The 15,773-nt window shown below is 34.3% G+C and overlaps 2 protein-coding genes across 2 annotated transcripts; one reads left to right on the top strand and one right to left on the bottom strand.

Annotated features, from left to right (window-relative positions):
- The first annotated feature begins 307 nt into the window (after window positions 1–307).
- Window positions 308–10,091, top strand: LOC118029961 (protein GRIP). Its single transcript, XM_035033966.2, has 22 exons — window positions 308–593; window positions 1,017–1,540; window positions 1,917–2,032; window positions 2,461–2,630; window positions 3,540–3,633; window positions 3,721–3,807; window positions 3,933–4,013; window positions 4,240–4,365; window positions 4,977–5,085; window positions 5,163–5,242; window positions 5,507–5,635; window positions 5,729–5,829; window positions 6,114–6,247; window positions 6,374–6,471; window positions 6,591–6,710; window positions 6,806–6,833; window positions 6,967–7,025; window positions 7,979–8,050; window positions 8,124–8,171; window positions 8,742–8,847; window positions 8,990–9,048; window positions 9,561–10,091. Exons 2-22 carry the CDS (start codon window positions 1,090–1,092, stop codon window positions 9,666–9,668), a joined length of 2,376 nt encoding a protein of 791 aa, XP_034889857.1. The 5' UTR covers window positions 308–593; window positions 1,017–1,089; the 3' UTR covers window positions 9,669–10,091.
- A 1,640-nt stretch (window positions 10,092–11,731) lies between these two features.
- LOC118029960 (phosphoserine aminotransferase 2, chloroplastic) lies at window positions 11,732–13,404 on the bottom strand. The gene has a single exon (XM_073409557.1). The coding sequence runs from the start codon at window positions 13,268–13,270 to the stop codon at window positions 11,987–11,989; it is 1,284 nt and encodes a 427-aa protein (XP_073265658.1). The 5' UTR covers window positions 13,271–13,404; the 3' UTR covers window positions 11,732–11,986.
- Between the last annotated feature and the right edge of the window lie 2,369 nt (window positions 13,405–15,773).

Genomic DNA, 15,773 nt, shown 5'->3' on the forward strand with positions numbered 1-15,773 from the left:
TACACTCTGGTCTCTATTATTTAAAATTATATTAATACCATCCATTGCTTTCAATATATATATATTTTTAAATATTTTACTTTAAATTCAGTAATGAAGTTATGTCAAGTTCAAGGGGTGTTTGAGATTGGATCTAAGATTACTTTGACTGGTTTTCAAGTGTATATTTATATTAAATTAATGTTTTTAATAATTTTAATATATTAATATAAAATTAATAAAAAAGTAATATAAAAAAACTTATTTTAATACATTTGAAAAAAAAAAACAACTTTAAACAAAAACTAAAAGTTACGTCAGTCATTCAGAAAAGAGTTTTAACCAAAAGAAACACCCACTTAGATATCAGCATCAATTTTTCCTAAAAGAAAACCTTAAAAACGAAAAAATGGCAGAGATTGGGATAAAACGGTAACGTGGATCGGACTCTTGCGTGAGATCATCACCACCACCGACAGCATCTCCTCTGTGATGTCAGTTTTCTCGACAGTGCTCTTCAAATCGCAAATTAGTAGTGATTTTTATTCATAATTCTCTCTAGATCTCTTCTCCAGCGAACCAAATCAAACAAGCCTCCTCCTCCTCCTCCACTGGTACAATTTTCTTCTTCTTTTTTGTTTAGGGTTTAGGTTCTCTCTTTTGTGTTTGGATAATTTTTATTAAACAACTGTACAGTACATAATGAAACAGAGAGTGATGGCATCAATTTTATGGAGTGAAATTGTAATATTGAGGGATTTAGGTTTAGGTTTAGATTTAGATTTAGATTAATAATAATAATAATAATAATAATAATAATAATAATAATAATAATAATAATAATTGACCACTTTTGTTTCTGTAAGCATTGGATCTCTATTAATGCCATGCCTGTTCATGTTTCATCCTTACGTTTTCTACTATTATTAGTGTTTCTGCTATTTAGTTCAAGAGACCCTAACTTCTTATTGATTATTTTTTTCTTCCGTTCGTTTATGTCGTTCTCATTAGTATTTTTCTACTTCTATTTTGCTTAGGCTTTTTTGAGTGTTTTTGAAGATTTGAGGGTTTGGAGTCGTTGCTTGGTGGTCATTTATATAGAGTAGGATAATGTCGACAGAGGAAAATAGTAGTGTTGGTGAAATGCTGGAGAGTAAAACTGAAGATTCTCCCTTAAAGTTGGAGAAACAGTTGGCTGGTGGTGTGCATATTAATGGGAATGTATTGAAGGAAAATGGGCTGTGTGATGATGGCAATGTGCTGGAAGAGAGCACGAATGAGCAGCTTTTGCAGATGGTTATTGAGCTGAAATTTCAGAATGAGTTCTTCAAGTCTCAGTTTGAGGGATTGAAGTCCCAGCAGGAAGCAGAAGAAAGTGGTCAGGAAAGTGGGGAGTCCGCTGATGTGAAAGAATTACGTGAAAAGATCCAGTCTTTGAATAGAGAACTTAATGAGGAAAAACAGACACGGGAAGCAGCAGAGATTGCTTTGCAGCATCTCCGTGAGGAGTACTCTGAGGCAGATGCAAAAGCCCAAGAGCTTTCCTTGAAGCTTGCTGAAGGTCAGATTCCCCCCCCCCCTGTTTATTTGGAGGTTTTAAAAATCTATCCAATGGAGTCCTTTTTACTTAGATTGTCTGCTCAATTAGTGAAGAACTTGCCAGCTTAAATAATGTTGTTTCATAGTGAAAACTTCCTCCACTGTTTGTATTCTTAACACATTGTAATTGTGTTAATAACTTTAGAGAACCAATTCTATGATAGAGAAATGAACATAATAGCCAGGTGCTAGAGGCTTGAGATCTGGTTTGCCTTGTAGAAATCTTAGAAAGGGAATGGAAGGTTATTATAATTTCATGATCACGTTTCTGTTGTTTGTGTAATCATTATATCTTTACCTGCCCTCATCTAAATACATTTTATGGTTTCTTTGCATAGCTCAACAGAAATTGGATCAAGAAATCAAAGAACGCGAGGAGAAGTATACTGAACTTGACTCAAAGTTTCAAAGGCTTCATAAAAGAGCAAAACAACGCATTCAAGAGGTTCAAAAGGTAAATTCTTTCTTTGGATTGGTTGTTGTGGTTTACTTGTTTATGATGCTGTTATACTGTTCTTAAAGATAATGTGATCATTTATCTTGAAAAGAGAAGGGGAGAGAGGGAGAGATAGATAACTACTATTTGCAATGTTATCTTTCCAAATTTAGATGTTAAGATGCCCATCAATGAGAATTGCATATTTTTCCTATGTCATTTATAGTCTACTTTTCTTGTGTGCATGCGTGCTAATAGGTAACATTTAGAAGCGCAATTTATAGTAACTTAACACATGAAAGCACACATGTATATAGTTGGATTTTTATGTTCTAAAAGAAAAAAGAAAGAAAAAGACAAAAAAAGAGAGAAAAGAATGAATAAATGAGCACCTGCAATTGTGCAGAAACTAAGTCCAGATGCTGTTTGGAGATTGTCATTTTCAGGAAAAAGATGACCTTGAAGCCCGTTTTCGTGATGCAAATGAAGCTGCTAAGCAAGCATCATCAGAACAGTCATCTCTAAAGCAAGAGCTGGAGCGCACAAGACAACAAGCAAATGAAGCATTGAAGGCAATGGATGCAGAGAGACAACAATTAAGAAGTGCAAACAATAAGTAATTCTTTAATCACCTACATTCTAAGGTTTATTTATCCCTTTTGGAAGGAAACTTATTTTGAGATTGATTTGTACATAAATATCAAAATGTTGCACTGTCCATGTGCTTGTAGGTGTATTTTATGGGAGAAGATAGTGTAGCCTGACTTTTTTGCATGTTACTGTCTAAATTTGATATCTAGTGGTTCTTCCATCCCAAAACTTCCTATGCTATTTGCTCATGAAGAGCAGAATTATCTCCAATTGAATTAAATTCTCTCTCTGGGATTATGTGCAGGAACATGTTTTTCTTCCTTTCTCCAAGCAGTCTGGAGGTTTTTGTTGAGTTCAGTTTTTAGTGATTTGATTTCTTGCTTAGGAAAGAAAATTTTTTTTTCAAATTGCTCTCCCCTGACCTCATGGGAAGTTTTCCTTGTGAAAAGAAAGCCATTAATATTCAGTGGATCTAAAACCCTCTTCCTATCTGTGTATGCTTGTGCATGTTCATGTGCTCTTTTAGTTTTCCCAGCAGTTGGGATTGGGCCTCTGCTGATTTTAGCCCATGCTGATCCAACCTCTTGCTTGAAGACCCCCAAATTCTCCTGAGTGTCTATTCATCTCATTCTGAGCCAGGTTCAATTACATGACGAATATTGTAAACATATTATAAATAACTTCTGTTGCATGATCATTGCAGATCGTCTTGTTGTCCTTCATTAGAAATTATTAGGCACCATAAATGCCTCTGCATGCTAGACTGAAACCTGCGTGACTTTCTTTCCGCATTAAATTTCAGTCAACAACTTTCCATTAGCGGATTAAAGAGCACAACTTTCTACTTTTGATATTTGAAAACATTTACATTTAGTATTATGCAATTTTACTTTCTAAATATTTCCAAAAAAAAATAAAATGTATTGATGTACAGACTCCGTGACAATATTGAGGAATTACGCTGTTCATTGCAACCTAAAGAAAGTGCTCTTGAGGCATTGCAACAAACGCTTTTAGAGAAAGAACAGGTACTTGTTAGACATGCTTATATGCTTGCCTGATTGCTTATGCTAAAAGCAAGGCTTTGAAAACCCGTTTACTTGCATTTTGTTCAGATGTTGGAAGACATGCGAGGAATGCTACAATCTGCAGAAGAAAAAAAACAAGCTTCAATGACTGAGCTTTCTGCTAAGCATCAGAAAGTAATTTTTTTCAGATGCCTTGACTATAAATTCTTTTTTAATACAAAGATAGGATGGTTTTCTTTGTGCTATTATTTTGTACAAAGTGTGTCTTAACTTTACTCCTGTTTATATTTTTTCATCAGAATATAGAGAACTTGGAAGGCCAAATTGCTGATGCTTTGACAGATAGGAACAAGGCTGCTGAAACTATATCCAAATTGCAGGTGAGACTTCTCCTTTTATGGTTTCTTATTTATTTAATTCCATTTCAGAATTCAAAGAGAAGCTGCATATAATGAGTTATGATCTTGTGTTTTTTGATCTTCACATTTTACATGTGATAACTCACCATTCAAAGGGATAACATCTGGCTTAAAATGTGTAACATGCACTAGTTTTATCTAGGCTTTCACAAAGATGAGTTCCACTAAGAAGTGATATATTTTGCAGGTTCTAGTTGCAGAGAAAGAGTCTAAGATTGCAGAGATGGATGCAGCCTCAAGTGGTGAGACAGCACGGTTAAGAGCTGCTTTGGAAAGTGTAAAAGGAGAGCTTGCTCATCAAAAACTCGAGCATGTATGAACTGAAATTTATGATGAGCAATTAGGAAACTTGAAGATTAATTCCCCCCCCCTCCCTAAATGCCATAGCATGAACCATTGAGCCTCTTGTGTGAAATCCAGTAAAATGTTAGTGGTCTTCATGATGGATTGCTCCAAATTGTCTTCCCTTGTTCAAGTCTCATATGGTAAACTTGATTGAGTTCTAAATGTATTAGGCTGAGATCCTTAACCTCCTCAAAATTGTTTCTGCATCTTTCCATTGTCGGCCTGTTTATATCATAATTTAATGTTGCACATATGATCAAAATGCCTGTACTTATGTTGAGACCATGGAACAAGTAGACTAGTTAAGCACTGATAATCTTCATTTAAGTTCCCATTTCTAAGTAGACTAGTTAAGCACTGATAATCTTCATTTAAGTTCCCATTTCTATACCAGGGTGCAAGGCACCCATAAGAAGATGTGGTGCATGAACTATCAGAATGGGGCAAAATGTCATTTGTTTAGGACTACATTCCTTCTCTCTCTAGTACTTGTATTGGGTGAGTGCACATTCATACACACACACACACACACACGTTTATGTATAATTGAGTTCATTTCCACAACTGTTATGATTTCAGGAGAAAGAAAAGGAGAGTTGGGAAGCTGCCTCCCAGGCACTGAAAACAAAGCTGGAAATAGCTGAGAGGAATTACATACGTGCTGAAATTGAAGCAACTAAAATGAAAAGTACATCTCAGTGCTATGGTTAATTTCATCTACTTTCATGATGATTGAGTGGATGTTCATGCTTTGTGAACTGGCAGGTCAACTGGAATTAGAAGTGTCTGTCCAAAGCCAGATGCTAAGTAAAAAAGATGCTGAACTATTGGCTGTCAAAGAGGAGGTACCAAGTGTTTTTTCATTAGACTTTCTTAGTAAGCTAGTCAGCTAGTAAGACTTTTGTAATACATGAGGGAGATGACTGAATTTGGACTTTTTAACATAAGTTAGTTAATAGTCAGAACTCAGAAAGCAAAACCTGTCATGTGGGAATATCATCACATTAGTTATACTTTCCTGAGACAAACTTGTCTGTAACATAAAGTTGCATAGATTTTGATGTTCGTATCTGGCCTCTGTTATATTACTTCATCAATTATACTTGCAGATCAACCGCCTTGAAAGTGAATTTTCCTCGTATAAGGTCCGTGCTCATACACTTCTTCAGAAGAAGGACGCAGAGCTAGCCGCGGCTATGGACTCTGAACAACTTAAAGCTATTGAGGAAGCACTGAAAGTACATGCCTAAGATTCTCTTCAATTAGTATTATGGACGGTATAATTTGAGGTGACTGTTGATATTAAATTATGAAGCTTTTTTCTTCTGTAGGAAGCTGAGACAGAAGTATCATTGGCATCTGTAGAAAGGGACAAGGCTCTTCAAGATCTTCAGGAAGCATTGGCTAATCATGATAAAGAACTTGCCATAAGGTAAGCTGTTGCTCAAAGCTTCATTATAGGATCTCCCTTTGTTCAATCCCTGCCTCGTTTCTATTTGTGTGACTGTTGTAATTGTTTATTTTAATGTGTAATCACAGAAATGGATGCAGTTTCTTCAAACTGCTGCTTTATGCTTGATAGGCATGATTGATTGCAAAAACTGCCCCATCCCTTTTTTTTGTTGGTTTTGTATTCAATGTTATTCAGCAACATTCTTTTGCTGTACACAAGTGCGAAGACTTTTCTTATACTGTTCAGTTTTGTAACTGTTTCAGAGATGCAGCTCTTAGCAATGCCATGCAGCAGATAAAGAGCTTAGAAACAAAACTTGATTCTGCCAATGTTCATCTCCAATCAGAGAAAGAAACATGGAAAATAAACCTTCAGAATTTGGAAGAATCATGGCGATGTAATATGTCCATGTTTAATTTGATAATCTTTTCCCCTGCTTTATTCCTATGGTTTTCTTTGCCCTCAGAAGATGCATATGATTAAGCTTCAAATTAAATTTGTACTGGGAATGATAAATTGACAGTGAGATGTGAAGCCCTGAAAGCAGAAAAAGAAGTGCCCTCTGGACAAGATATACAGAGAGAACTAGAAGAGCTCAAACTACAGTATAAAAAACTCAAGGTAACTTGTACTCCAATATTTATGTCCCCCCCCCCCTTTTTGGGGCAGTTGGTGGGGGGGGGGGATGGTGTAAGCTTTATTCGTTCTCTTTGTTGATTAATTGGATTCATATATTGTAGGAAGAGCATGATTCATTCCGGGAACTTGTTGATAGAATGATGGAGGAGAAAGATAAAGAAATATCTAAACTTGTTGACTACAACAGGAATCTTCATCAGTCAATGGAATCAAGGCCCCGTGTATGTGTCTTTTTTTCTTTCAATATATGTAGAGCTTAGCCCTGTTCTGATGAAATGGTTTGTTATGTAATTTGTAATCTCACCATGTGTCTCAGGTTGATCATAGCGATGATAGCATCACAGGTATACAGATATTTCCTTCGCCTTTTCCGCTTATTTTAGTTAGAAGTTGTACTTTTCTGCCATAATTGGAAGGTTTTCAATTATTTTTTGTTGTTTAGATTCTAACCTATCCCTTTTGAATTGGTGTTTTCAGCCATGCACAAACAAGATGGAGGAAATCTAAGCACCTCCATCGCAGAACAGCAGATTGTGGTAGAAACTTCTTTTTCTCAGAACTGTTATTGTTATACGCATTAACCTTGTTAAGTGTGATATCATGGCAAGCATGACATGAGTAAAACTTCATTGGAACAGGCACAAACTTGTTTCAAACATTCCTGGAGGACATTGATTAATATATTTGCATACTTGTGATGATTTACTTGCATTTTTGTGCTATTTACTAGTCATTTTTTTTTTTCATGATCCCAGTCTAGCATTCTTGACGAGTTGCTCTTTACCATGCTTGGTATTCATCTAGATAAAAGAATAAATATATAAACAGAGCAAAATTAATTACCAAAGCATGATGAAGAATAAAATGTTCTCCATGAAATGAAAGCAAAAGGAATATCATAAAAGAGCAGTGCAATCCTGCTGACTATCATGACACTCCACTGCAATTTTCTGTATGGAATACCAAAGAAGGATGTCACCCAAGGAAGACTGGAAAACTATCCTATCCCACAAGGGTTGTTTCTTAGATGGAACCTGGTGCTTGCATTCTTTTGTGCAACTTCTGTGGATACTGTTTGATATCCTTGATTATTCAAAGCACGAGTGTGAACACACAAGTTATCCATGAAAATGAACACTTCCCGTGGAAACTCATTTAAAGTTCTAACTATTTTGTTTCTTTGGATATGAAATTTGCATAGTTGTGATGTATTTTGTATACTTCTGGTACCTGGAAAGCAATCTTCCTGTTCTTGTCATTTACGCAGTTAATAAGTGTGAAGGACTGGAAAATATAAGCTATAACTTGTAGTAATGATTTTGTTGATGATTAAACAAGATATTTGAATTGTCATGTTATTCTTCATATACCATTATTCACTTCTTGTTCAATTCAATGTGCCATTTGCCCTTTTTTTCCACCCATTTCCCTTGTCAGGACTCAATGTGCCCATTAAATATCTTTGTAATAATCTCTTATTAAATTTCAGCTATTGGCAAGGCAACAAGCTCAGAGAGAGGAAGAGTTTGCACAATCTCAGCGGCATATTTTGGCACTTCAAGTATGTTATATCCAATCTGGATTTTTTCAATTATTATCATATGGTGAAGTTTCTGATAGTTGTTTCTATTTAGGAGGAGATTGAGGAACTTGAACGGGAGAATCGTCTACACAGCCAACAGGTATTGAAAAGTCTGATTTTGCTCATTTAACTGGGTACATGTGCTGATAGATTTCTTTATCAAATTTGTATGGTCAAGGTGAAAGTATTGAGATGGTGAATGGTCTGGTGACAAGAATAATTTAAAGCATTTATGAGAAGTTACACTAGAAAAGATTTACGGAGCTTGCTAAGGTTCTTGGTATGCTGAAAATTCAATCAGTGGTGAGATTTTGCCTGCCACATCAAATGAGCAATCTGACTACAAGCAAAAGTTACTTGGAAAGATACCAAAACTAAGTTGTTTCTTATTGTCAGAAAGACAAGATTATATAGCTTATGATATACAGTGAATGCAACCCCAAATAAAACTGAATGTTAAGTAGGAAGTGTTTGTCACTCAATTCTTAGTAAGTTGCACTTAAACCTTGTTGATTGGATAAGCCAAAATGATTAGTGAAAAGGAGAATATGTGTAGTGAAAATACTTGGGTACCATGCTAAGATATGCTGGTTCATGATTTTGTTTCTTGTTGTGATAACTGTTTGTTGTTACTGCTACTATAATGGAATGTTATTAACTTGATGCGCAGGAAGCAATGTTGAAGACTGAGCTTCGCAACATGGAAAGAACGCAGAAAAGAGACGGTGTAGATTTGACATATCTAAAAAATGTCATCTTGAAGCTTCTTGAAACAGGTACCTGGGCTGAATTGTCATCAATCACAAAATTCTAAATTTGTTCATTTTCTTCTCTCCTTTTGATGGAATGATTGAGACACAAGTGGTGTTAGGAAGTTTTAATGGTATTGATTTAGTTTTATTAAATTTATTTGAACAGGAGAAGTGGAAGCTCTCCTGCCTGTTGTGGCAATGCTTCTTCAATTTAGTCCTGAAGAGGTGAAATTTCTCTTTCTGCTTATTGTTATGCTGTTTTGGTCCAGGAATTAGTAAGCGTAATGTTGTGATGTCTTGACACCTGTGTGAAGAACATAAACTAGCTACCCAGTTTCTTCTTGTTTTTTTTAATGCACATGGTTACGTAAGAATCACCATAAATAGTGCTTATTCCTAGCTGCCTTATATGTGTGTGTGTGTGTGTGTGTGAAGTTTGTGTGTGTTGTGTATTTACTTTACTCCAGAAGCAAACCTTTTGGTTCGCTGTTTCTCTTTGATGAAAAAAGGGAAAGCTTTACGGTAGTTGAAAACCGTCCATATTAGAATTTAGATGTGCAAGTACTACATAGGCCATTTGCTGACCAAATCAAGTCATTGCTCACATGGTCCTTGTGTCAAGGAAAGTCCATTTTCTGGGCAATGATGTTGTGTTCAATCAAATAAAAGCATGGGTTTCTTCACTCCCAAGGACAAATTTATCAAATTTCGCTCTCTACTTTTGATTGCAAAATCAGGTGCAAAAATGTCAAGCATACCGTGCATCTACTGATGTTCCACCAAGCCCAGCAAGTGACACTCCAGGATCCGGTCTGTCTCTTTTCTCGAGATTCTCCTTTTCATGACAGCTGAAATGACACCCACACAGTTCTTCTACTGAACCGTCCACAACTGCTATCAAAGTGAAGTGGCGGCGGCTGCTCGCCAGCAGATTCAATTCATAGCAGAGATGTTGCCGTGGCTGGATCATGTATTCTTTTTGTGCACAGCAATTGTTTTTGCAACAATACTGTTTAGATATTGTAAAAGAACAGCTACAAGAAAATGACGCGCGTTAAGTATCAAGAGAGGGAGGAAAGGAACCACATCCTGTCACTGTCAGTACCCAGTTATGCTTTCCGGATGGCCTGTCATGAAGCTAGGCAGGCTAAAAACTCCCCTCTGCTATACTTTTCTTCTTCCATTTTTTATTATTCATTGTATAGGTGAAAGCATGTTTCGAAACTAATATGCAAGAACAGTAATTGAGGAACACGTTTTTGTTTCAATACAGAGATTCTGCAACTATTTGGAGAATGTGTTTGATACACAGATTCTTGGCTGTCATCTTTTGCACTGTTTTGAAAAAAGGTTCCGCTGCACTTTCTTGAAAAACTTCATTCCTTTTCGTTGTTAATTTTTCAAACTTGAAAGGATCTTCTGCATTTTCTCTTTCTTATCCCAATATAATCATGCCTCGTACACGCATTCAAATTTCCTCGTCTATGATTGTTTTTTTAGAGGACAACAAAAATTGGGAAGTGGGTTAGTCAAGATAATAGGATTTGATTGTTAAAGCAACAAGATCTGCTATGAAGAACTGGTTTGAAATAGCGGCGATTTGCATTTGGGATTTGATGAATCTGTCAAGATTGAGAGGATGATGCCACAATTGCTATTCTTCCCACTCTTTCTCGTACATGAAATCAAAGGTTCACCATGGTGGCTAGTGATTTTCGTGTGAAATTTGGTGTGGACTAGCTGGAGATTGATTGAAAAAGAAGAGGGAATTAGAAATAAATTAGATTTTGATTGATTGGAATTTTTTTTCCATGAATAACAATTTTTAATCATTTACGTGGATATTTTTTTTTTTAAAATTGAGCTTACCCAATGTAACATTTACAGTGTAAGATGTTTTTCTAAAGAGATGTTAGAAATTATAGTAATAATTATTTTTTTAAGTTTTTTTATTTAAAAATATATTAAAAAAATATATATTTTTTAATTTTTAAAAATTATTTTTAACAACATATTAAAATGATTTAAAAAATAAAATAAAATATTTTTTTATTTTTTTTTAAATACAAAAATAAACTCTGAAGAGATTCTTAGTTTATAGTTTATACATTGTTTTCGAGGTGCGACTGAGGGCTGTCGGTCATTGAGTTGGTGGACTGGAGATAATTATGCACTTCAGTGGGCATTAGGCAAGATGTCATTCTCCACTTCAATGGGGAAACACCAATCGAAATAAGCCGGTTCAAGGTTAAGATTCAAGCTGTGGACCTCCATTTCATCTCTTAGCAGCGTGACCGTGTACTTCTCCTCTATGGAGGCACAGTCCGAGTGACAACCGGGCCACTTTCATATCTATTATCCATGGTTCGAATCCATGGATATGTCAATTCTGGGTGCTAAGGAGCTCGGTTCAAAATCACAGAGACACAATTTTTGTGAATACCAATTTGAGGGTGGAGCAATTGTTCGAGATACAACGGAAGAGGGACTTCGTCAAGCTTCCAAAACAAAATTAAAATAACTCACCCTCGGATTGTGAAGATGCAATTCAACATGTGATCTTGTCTCTACACGATTAGAGGATCTAGTTTTAATTGCGGAACTGGCCTCAATGATGAATGATAGCACAGATATCAAACCGAACATGTGACTCGTTCAATGGGTGCATGCTGTGCTCAAGTTCCACTGTTCCAGGTCATTATCTCCTCCAGGCTCCAATTCAGACACTCAAACATCGAATTGCATTTTGAACAATTATCTTTTGCAGAAGGTTAAGACATCATGTTTTCGTTCTTTATTTCCATTTTACCAAAATAGGTTTGGTAGATGTGCACTCAAATGTCGAAAGCCATGTAATATCATAATTTATTAGGCTCCATTGCATTGCATTAAAAAATAATCTGGGGAATGAAATGAAAACACGAAAAAGATACTATATGATCTCGCTAAATTGAGCTTGACACTGACTAACATGACCATAAGAGCAGCCTATAAAACTGCATCAATTCCCAACTGTAACAACCACTGAGATCAAACCAAACATAAAGGAAACAACACGACCATTTTGTTACATATCTCTGAGAATAATCATTCATAGGAGGCATTCAAAGTCTCAAAACTTGAAAACACCATGTTGGGGTTCAATCATCCAATCAATGAGGACTCAAGCATGCCTTGCCTGGAAATCCTTCATGAAAGCAACCAGCTTTTCAACACCAGCCAAAGGCATTGCATTATAAATGCTAGCTCTCATTCCTCCCACTGACCTATGCCCTTTGAGCTGAATCATCTTCTCCTTGGCAGCTTCTTTGATGAACTCGGCCTCCAATTCAGACTTCTCAAGTGTAAAAGGCACATTCATCAATGACCTCACAGATTTGTCAACAGGACACCTATAGAACCCCTTGCTCTCATCGATAGCATTATAAAGCAAATCACCTTTCTTCTTATTCTTCTTTTCAACCTCCTTTAATCCACCTTGTGCCAAAAGATCGTCAAAAACTAGACCACACATGTAAATACCAAAACAAGGTGGTGTATTGTAAAGTGAATTATTCTCTGCATGGATCTTATAATCCAACATCACAGGAGTAATCCCTTGTGCATTACCAATCAAATCTTTCCTAATTATCACAATAGTAACCCCAGATGGGCCTACATTCTTTTGAGCTCCAGCATAAATCACACCAAACTTAGAAACATCAACAGGTTTTGAACAAAAGTTTGAAGACATATCAGCTACCAGGATCCCATTTTTAGGATCTGGGTAATCCTTAAATTCAACACCATGAATTGTCTCATTAGCGCAAATATGCAAATATTTAGAATCTGGGGTTTGCTCCAAACTATCAAAAGATGGAATCTTTGTATACTTTTCAGATTTACCTGACCAGATCACCTTTGGTTTAGAGTACTTTTGGGCTTCCTTAAAGGCCTTATCTCCCCATGATCCAGTAACAACATAATCAACAGAATCTTCAGGTTTCACCAGATTCAATGGAATGGCTGCAAATTGTGTAGTGGCACCACCTTGAAGAAACAAAACAGCGTAATCTTCACTAATATTCAATAAGGCCCTGAGATCAGCCTCGGCCTTTTGAATAATAGAAAGAAATTCTTTCCCTCTATGGCTCATTTCCATTACACTCATCCCAGATCCATGCCAATTATAAAGCTCAGATTGAGCCTTTTTTAAGACTTTCTCAGGTAAAGTAGCAGGCCCTGCAGCAAAATTAAAGACTCTCTCTTCAAGATCTTGACTTTGAGAAAGCGGGGTTGCTGTAGTTGCTGCACATTTGATTGTTAAGGCCTTAACTTTATTGGTTAAATTTGGGAAAGATGCCATATTGGTGGCGGGTTTGAGGAGGAGATGATGGTTGTGGTGTTGGAGATTAGGATTTTGGAGAAGGAGAGAGTTTGGTGATGACAAGATTAGTTTTGATGCCATGGTGGTGAATGAGCTTTTGCAAGAAAGAGGGGAACTTTGTTTTTCAGGGGTTGGTGGTGGCTAGCTGCAGTACAAGATCTGAATCTTTGAGAAGAGTTTTATATATATGAGAAGGGAAAAGGGTTACGAGCAGGGATGACCATGTGAATCCTAGATTGACTTATTATGTTTATAGAATAATTATTATCTATCAGCTAAATTGTTATTGTATTTGTATTTTATTGATTGAATTTTGGTTATTAGTTACCTAAATACTTATCTTGATTTTATAATTCTGGAGTTAATATGTTAATTTAGATTGATTTGAGTTATTTATTTTATTTATTTAATTAGGATTTATTTTTTTTTTTATTAAAAATTATATTTTATAATTTATTTTAATTTTTTTTAGAATTATTTCTATCTCATGATTTGAATTACAGACTTAATATGTTAGTCCAAGTTCACTTGAGTCATTGTTTTAATTATTTTTATTTTATTATTTAACATGTAATTTATTGAGATTGAAATTTGTAATTTATTTAAATTTTTTTATGAGATTATCACGGTCTTGACTAGAGGATAATAAATTTGATAGTTAATTTAAGTTGATCTAATATATTTTTATTTAACGTTAAAGATAAATAAAATTATGAGATTGATATATAAACCAACAACAAAAAATAAAAAATTTGCAAAGCATAGTTTATAAAACAATATAAATGATAAAATAAAAAAATCAAATAAAAAAATCAGGTTATTAAAGAGTTAAATGGAAAAAAAAAAATAAAAAACATAAAATACTATTCTAATTAATTGTATTTCATGGGGTGTGATGTGGCTGTATTTATTGATTTAATCAGAAAAATAAATGATGAAGGGTTAGATTAAAAGAAGATACAAAATATTATTATAATAAATAATATTTTATGAGTGTGATTTCAATAATTTAACTGTATCTTTTAATATTTGTTAATAATTTACGGGTTGATGGGATTTGAATATTCCTTGAAAATAGACCCAAAAAAAAAGTTTTTTTGTTTTTTGGGTCTAAATGTACAAATTTTCATGGAGTTGGTGAGGGTGTTGAAGGGGAAATGTACAAATCTTCTGAGAGATTTGGCATGATGGTGTACTTGTCTAGTTGTCTTTTTGCATGTATTTTACGGACGGGGGTAGGTGGGCGGGAAGGTTCCAGATCTATCTTTTGGTCACTTACTAGGGGCTAACAAGTTGCCCTTTCTTAGATCCAGTAAGAGTGTGAGAGAGTTGGTGTTTGATGTTGACATGGGAAGAGGCAAAAGTTGTTACAACTTCTCTAGGATTTTCTATTTTGCAATAATATAAATGTTCTTTTAATTTGTTTTTTTTATTTATTAATTTCTTATTGAAGTTGCCAAAATAACTTTGGACTTTGATGATGGATTTCGTGTCATGTTCATGCATTAAGTTGGTAGATTCAACTTTGATTGGATTTATTTCCATGTTTATGAACCCTAATTTAGTCCTTTTCTTTGTCTACTTGAAGGACTTAACTATAGAGAGTCCTTTTTCTTTCTTTCTTTATTAAAAAAAAATGTTAGGATAATTTAATACTATTTACAATTAAGAGATATACTGGAACGCAAGTTATTGACCATCTTGATATGATTTATTAGAGAGCAGAACAAATTCAACAAAAGAAAAACCATGTGACTAATTTTAAATTCATATAAAAAAAGTGTTTTTTTAGTTCCTTTATCTTTCTTGGTTTTGGAGTTGTAGTTTTGTTCTCAAAGTACTATAGTTTTTTGAAGTGTAATTTTAGTTTAAAAACTTATTTTGTTTGTTTTTAAGTTTTTTAATTTGGGAGAAGAAATAAAAAGTCATTGAAAATAATGAATGGTATATAGATCAAAGAAAATTGTTGGCTAGATACAATTCAACAATCAAAATAATTAATTTTTATATCAATGATTTTTATTTGAAAAACTTGATAGTTGAATGTTTTTTTCTAAACACAAGCCCAAAAGCATATCAAGATCTATTTAGATTTTTTTTTATTTAGTTGATTTTCATTTTTTTAAGTGACAGTTTTTATGGTGTTTTAAAGTTGTTTTCATATAAAATTTACTTGAAACTTGAGTTTTAGGGGTAAAACACTTGGACTATAATTTTTTGACAATTGGAAAATATTATTACAATAGGCAACCTATCGTATATTTAAAAAAAAAATTCATTCACTTTTGATAAAAAAAAATATTTAAAAAAACTAGTCATGTATCCATGAGTATCTTAGCTCTTTTTAATTAACCTAAGTTTTTTCATATTAAAAAGGATTTTTTTATTTTTGCAGTTTATTTGGGGTTGTATGAACTTGCTAAGTTGATTAGAACATATTTTTTTTATATATTTAAAACAAACTTTCAACTAAAAAATAAATTAACAATGTCTAAATATTATTTTTTACATTAAAAACAAAATTAATTCAACTCGTAACATGTACTTTAAATTTCTATTCAAAAATCTAAATTTTAAATTTTAA

This window comes from Populus alba, chromosome 5, assembly GCF_005239225.2.
Source record: "Populus alba chromosome 5, ASM523922v2, whole genome shotgun sequence".
Taxonomy (NCBI): Eukaryota; Viridiplantae; Streptophyta; class Magnoliopsida; order Malpighiales; family Salicaceae; genus Populus; species Populus alba.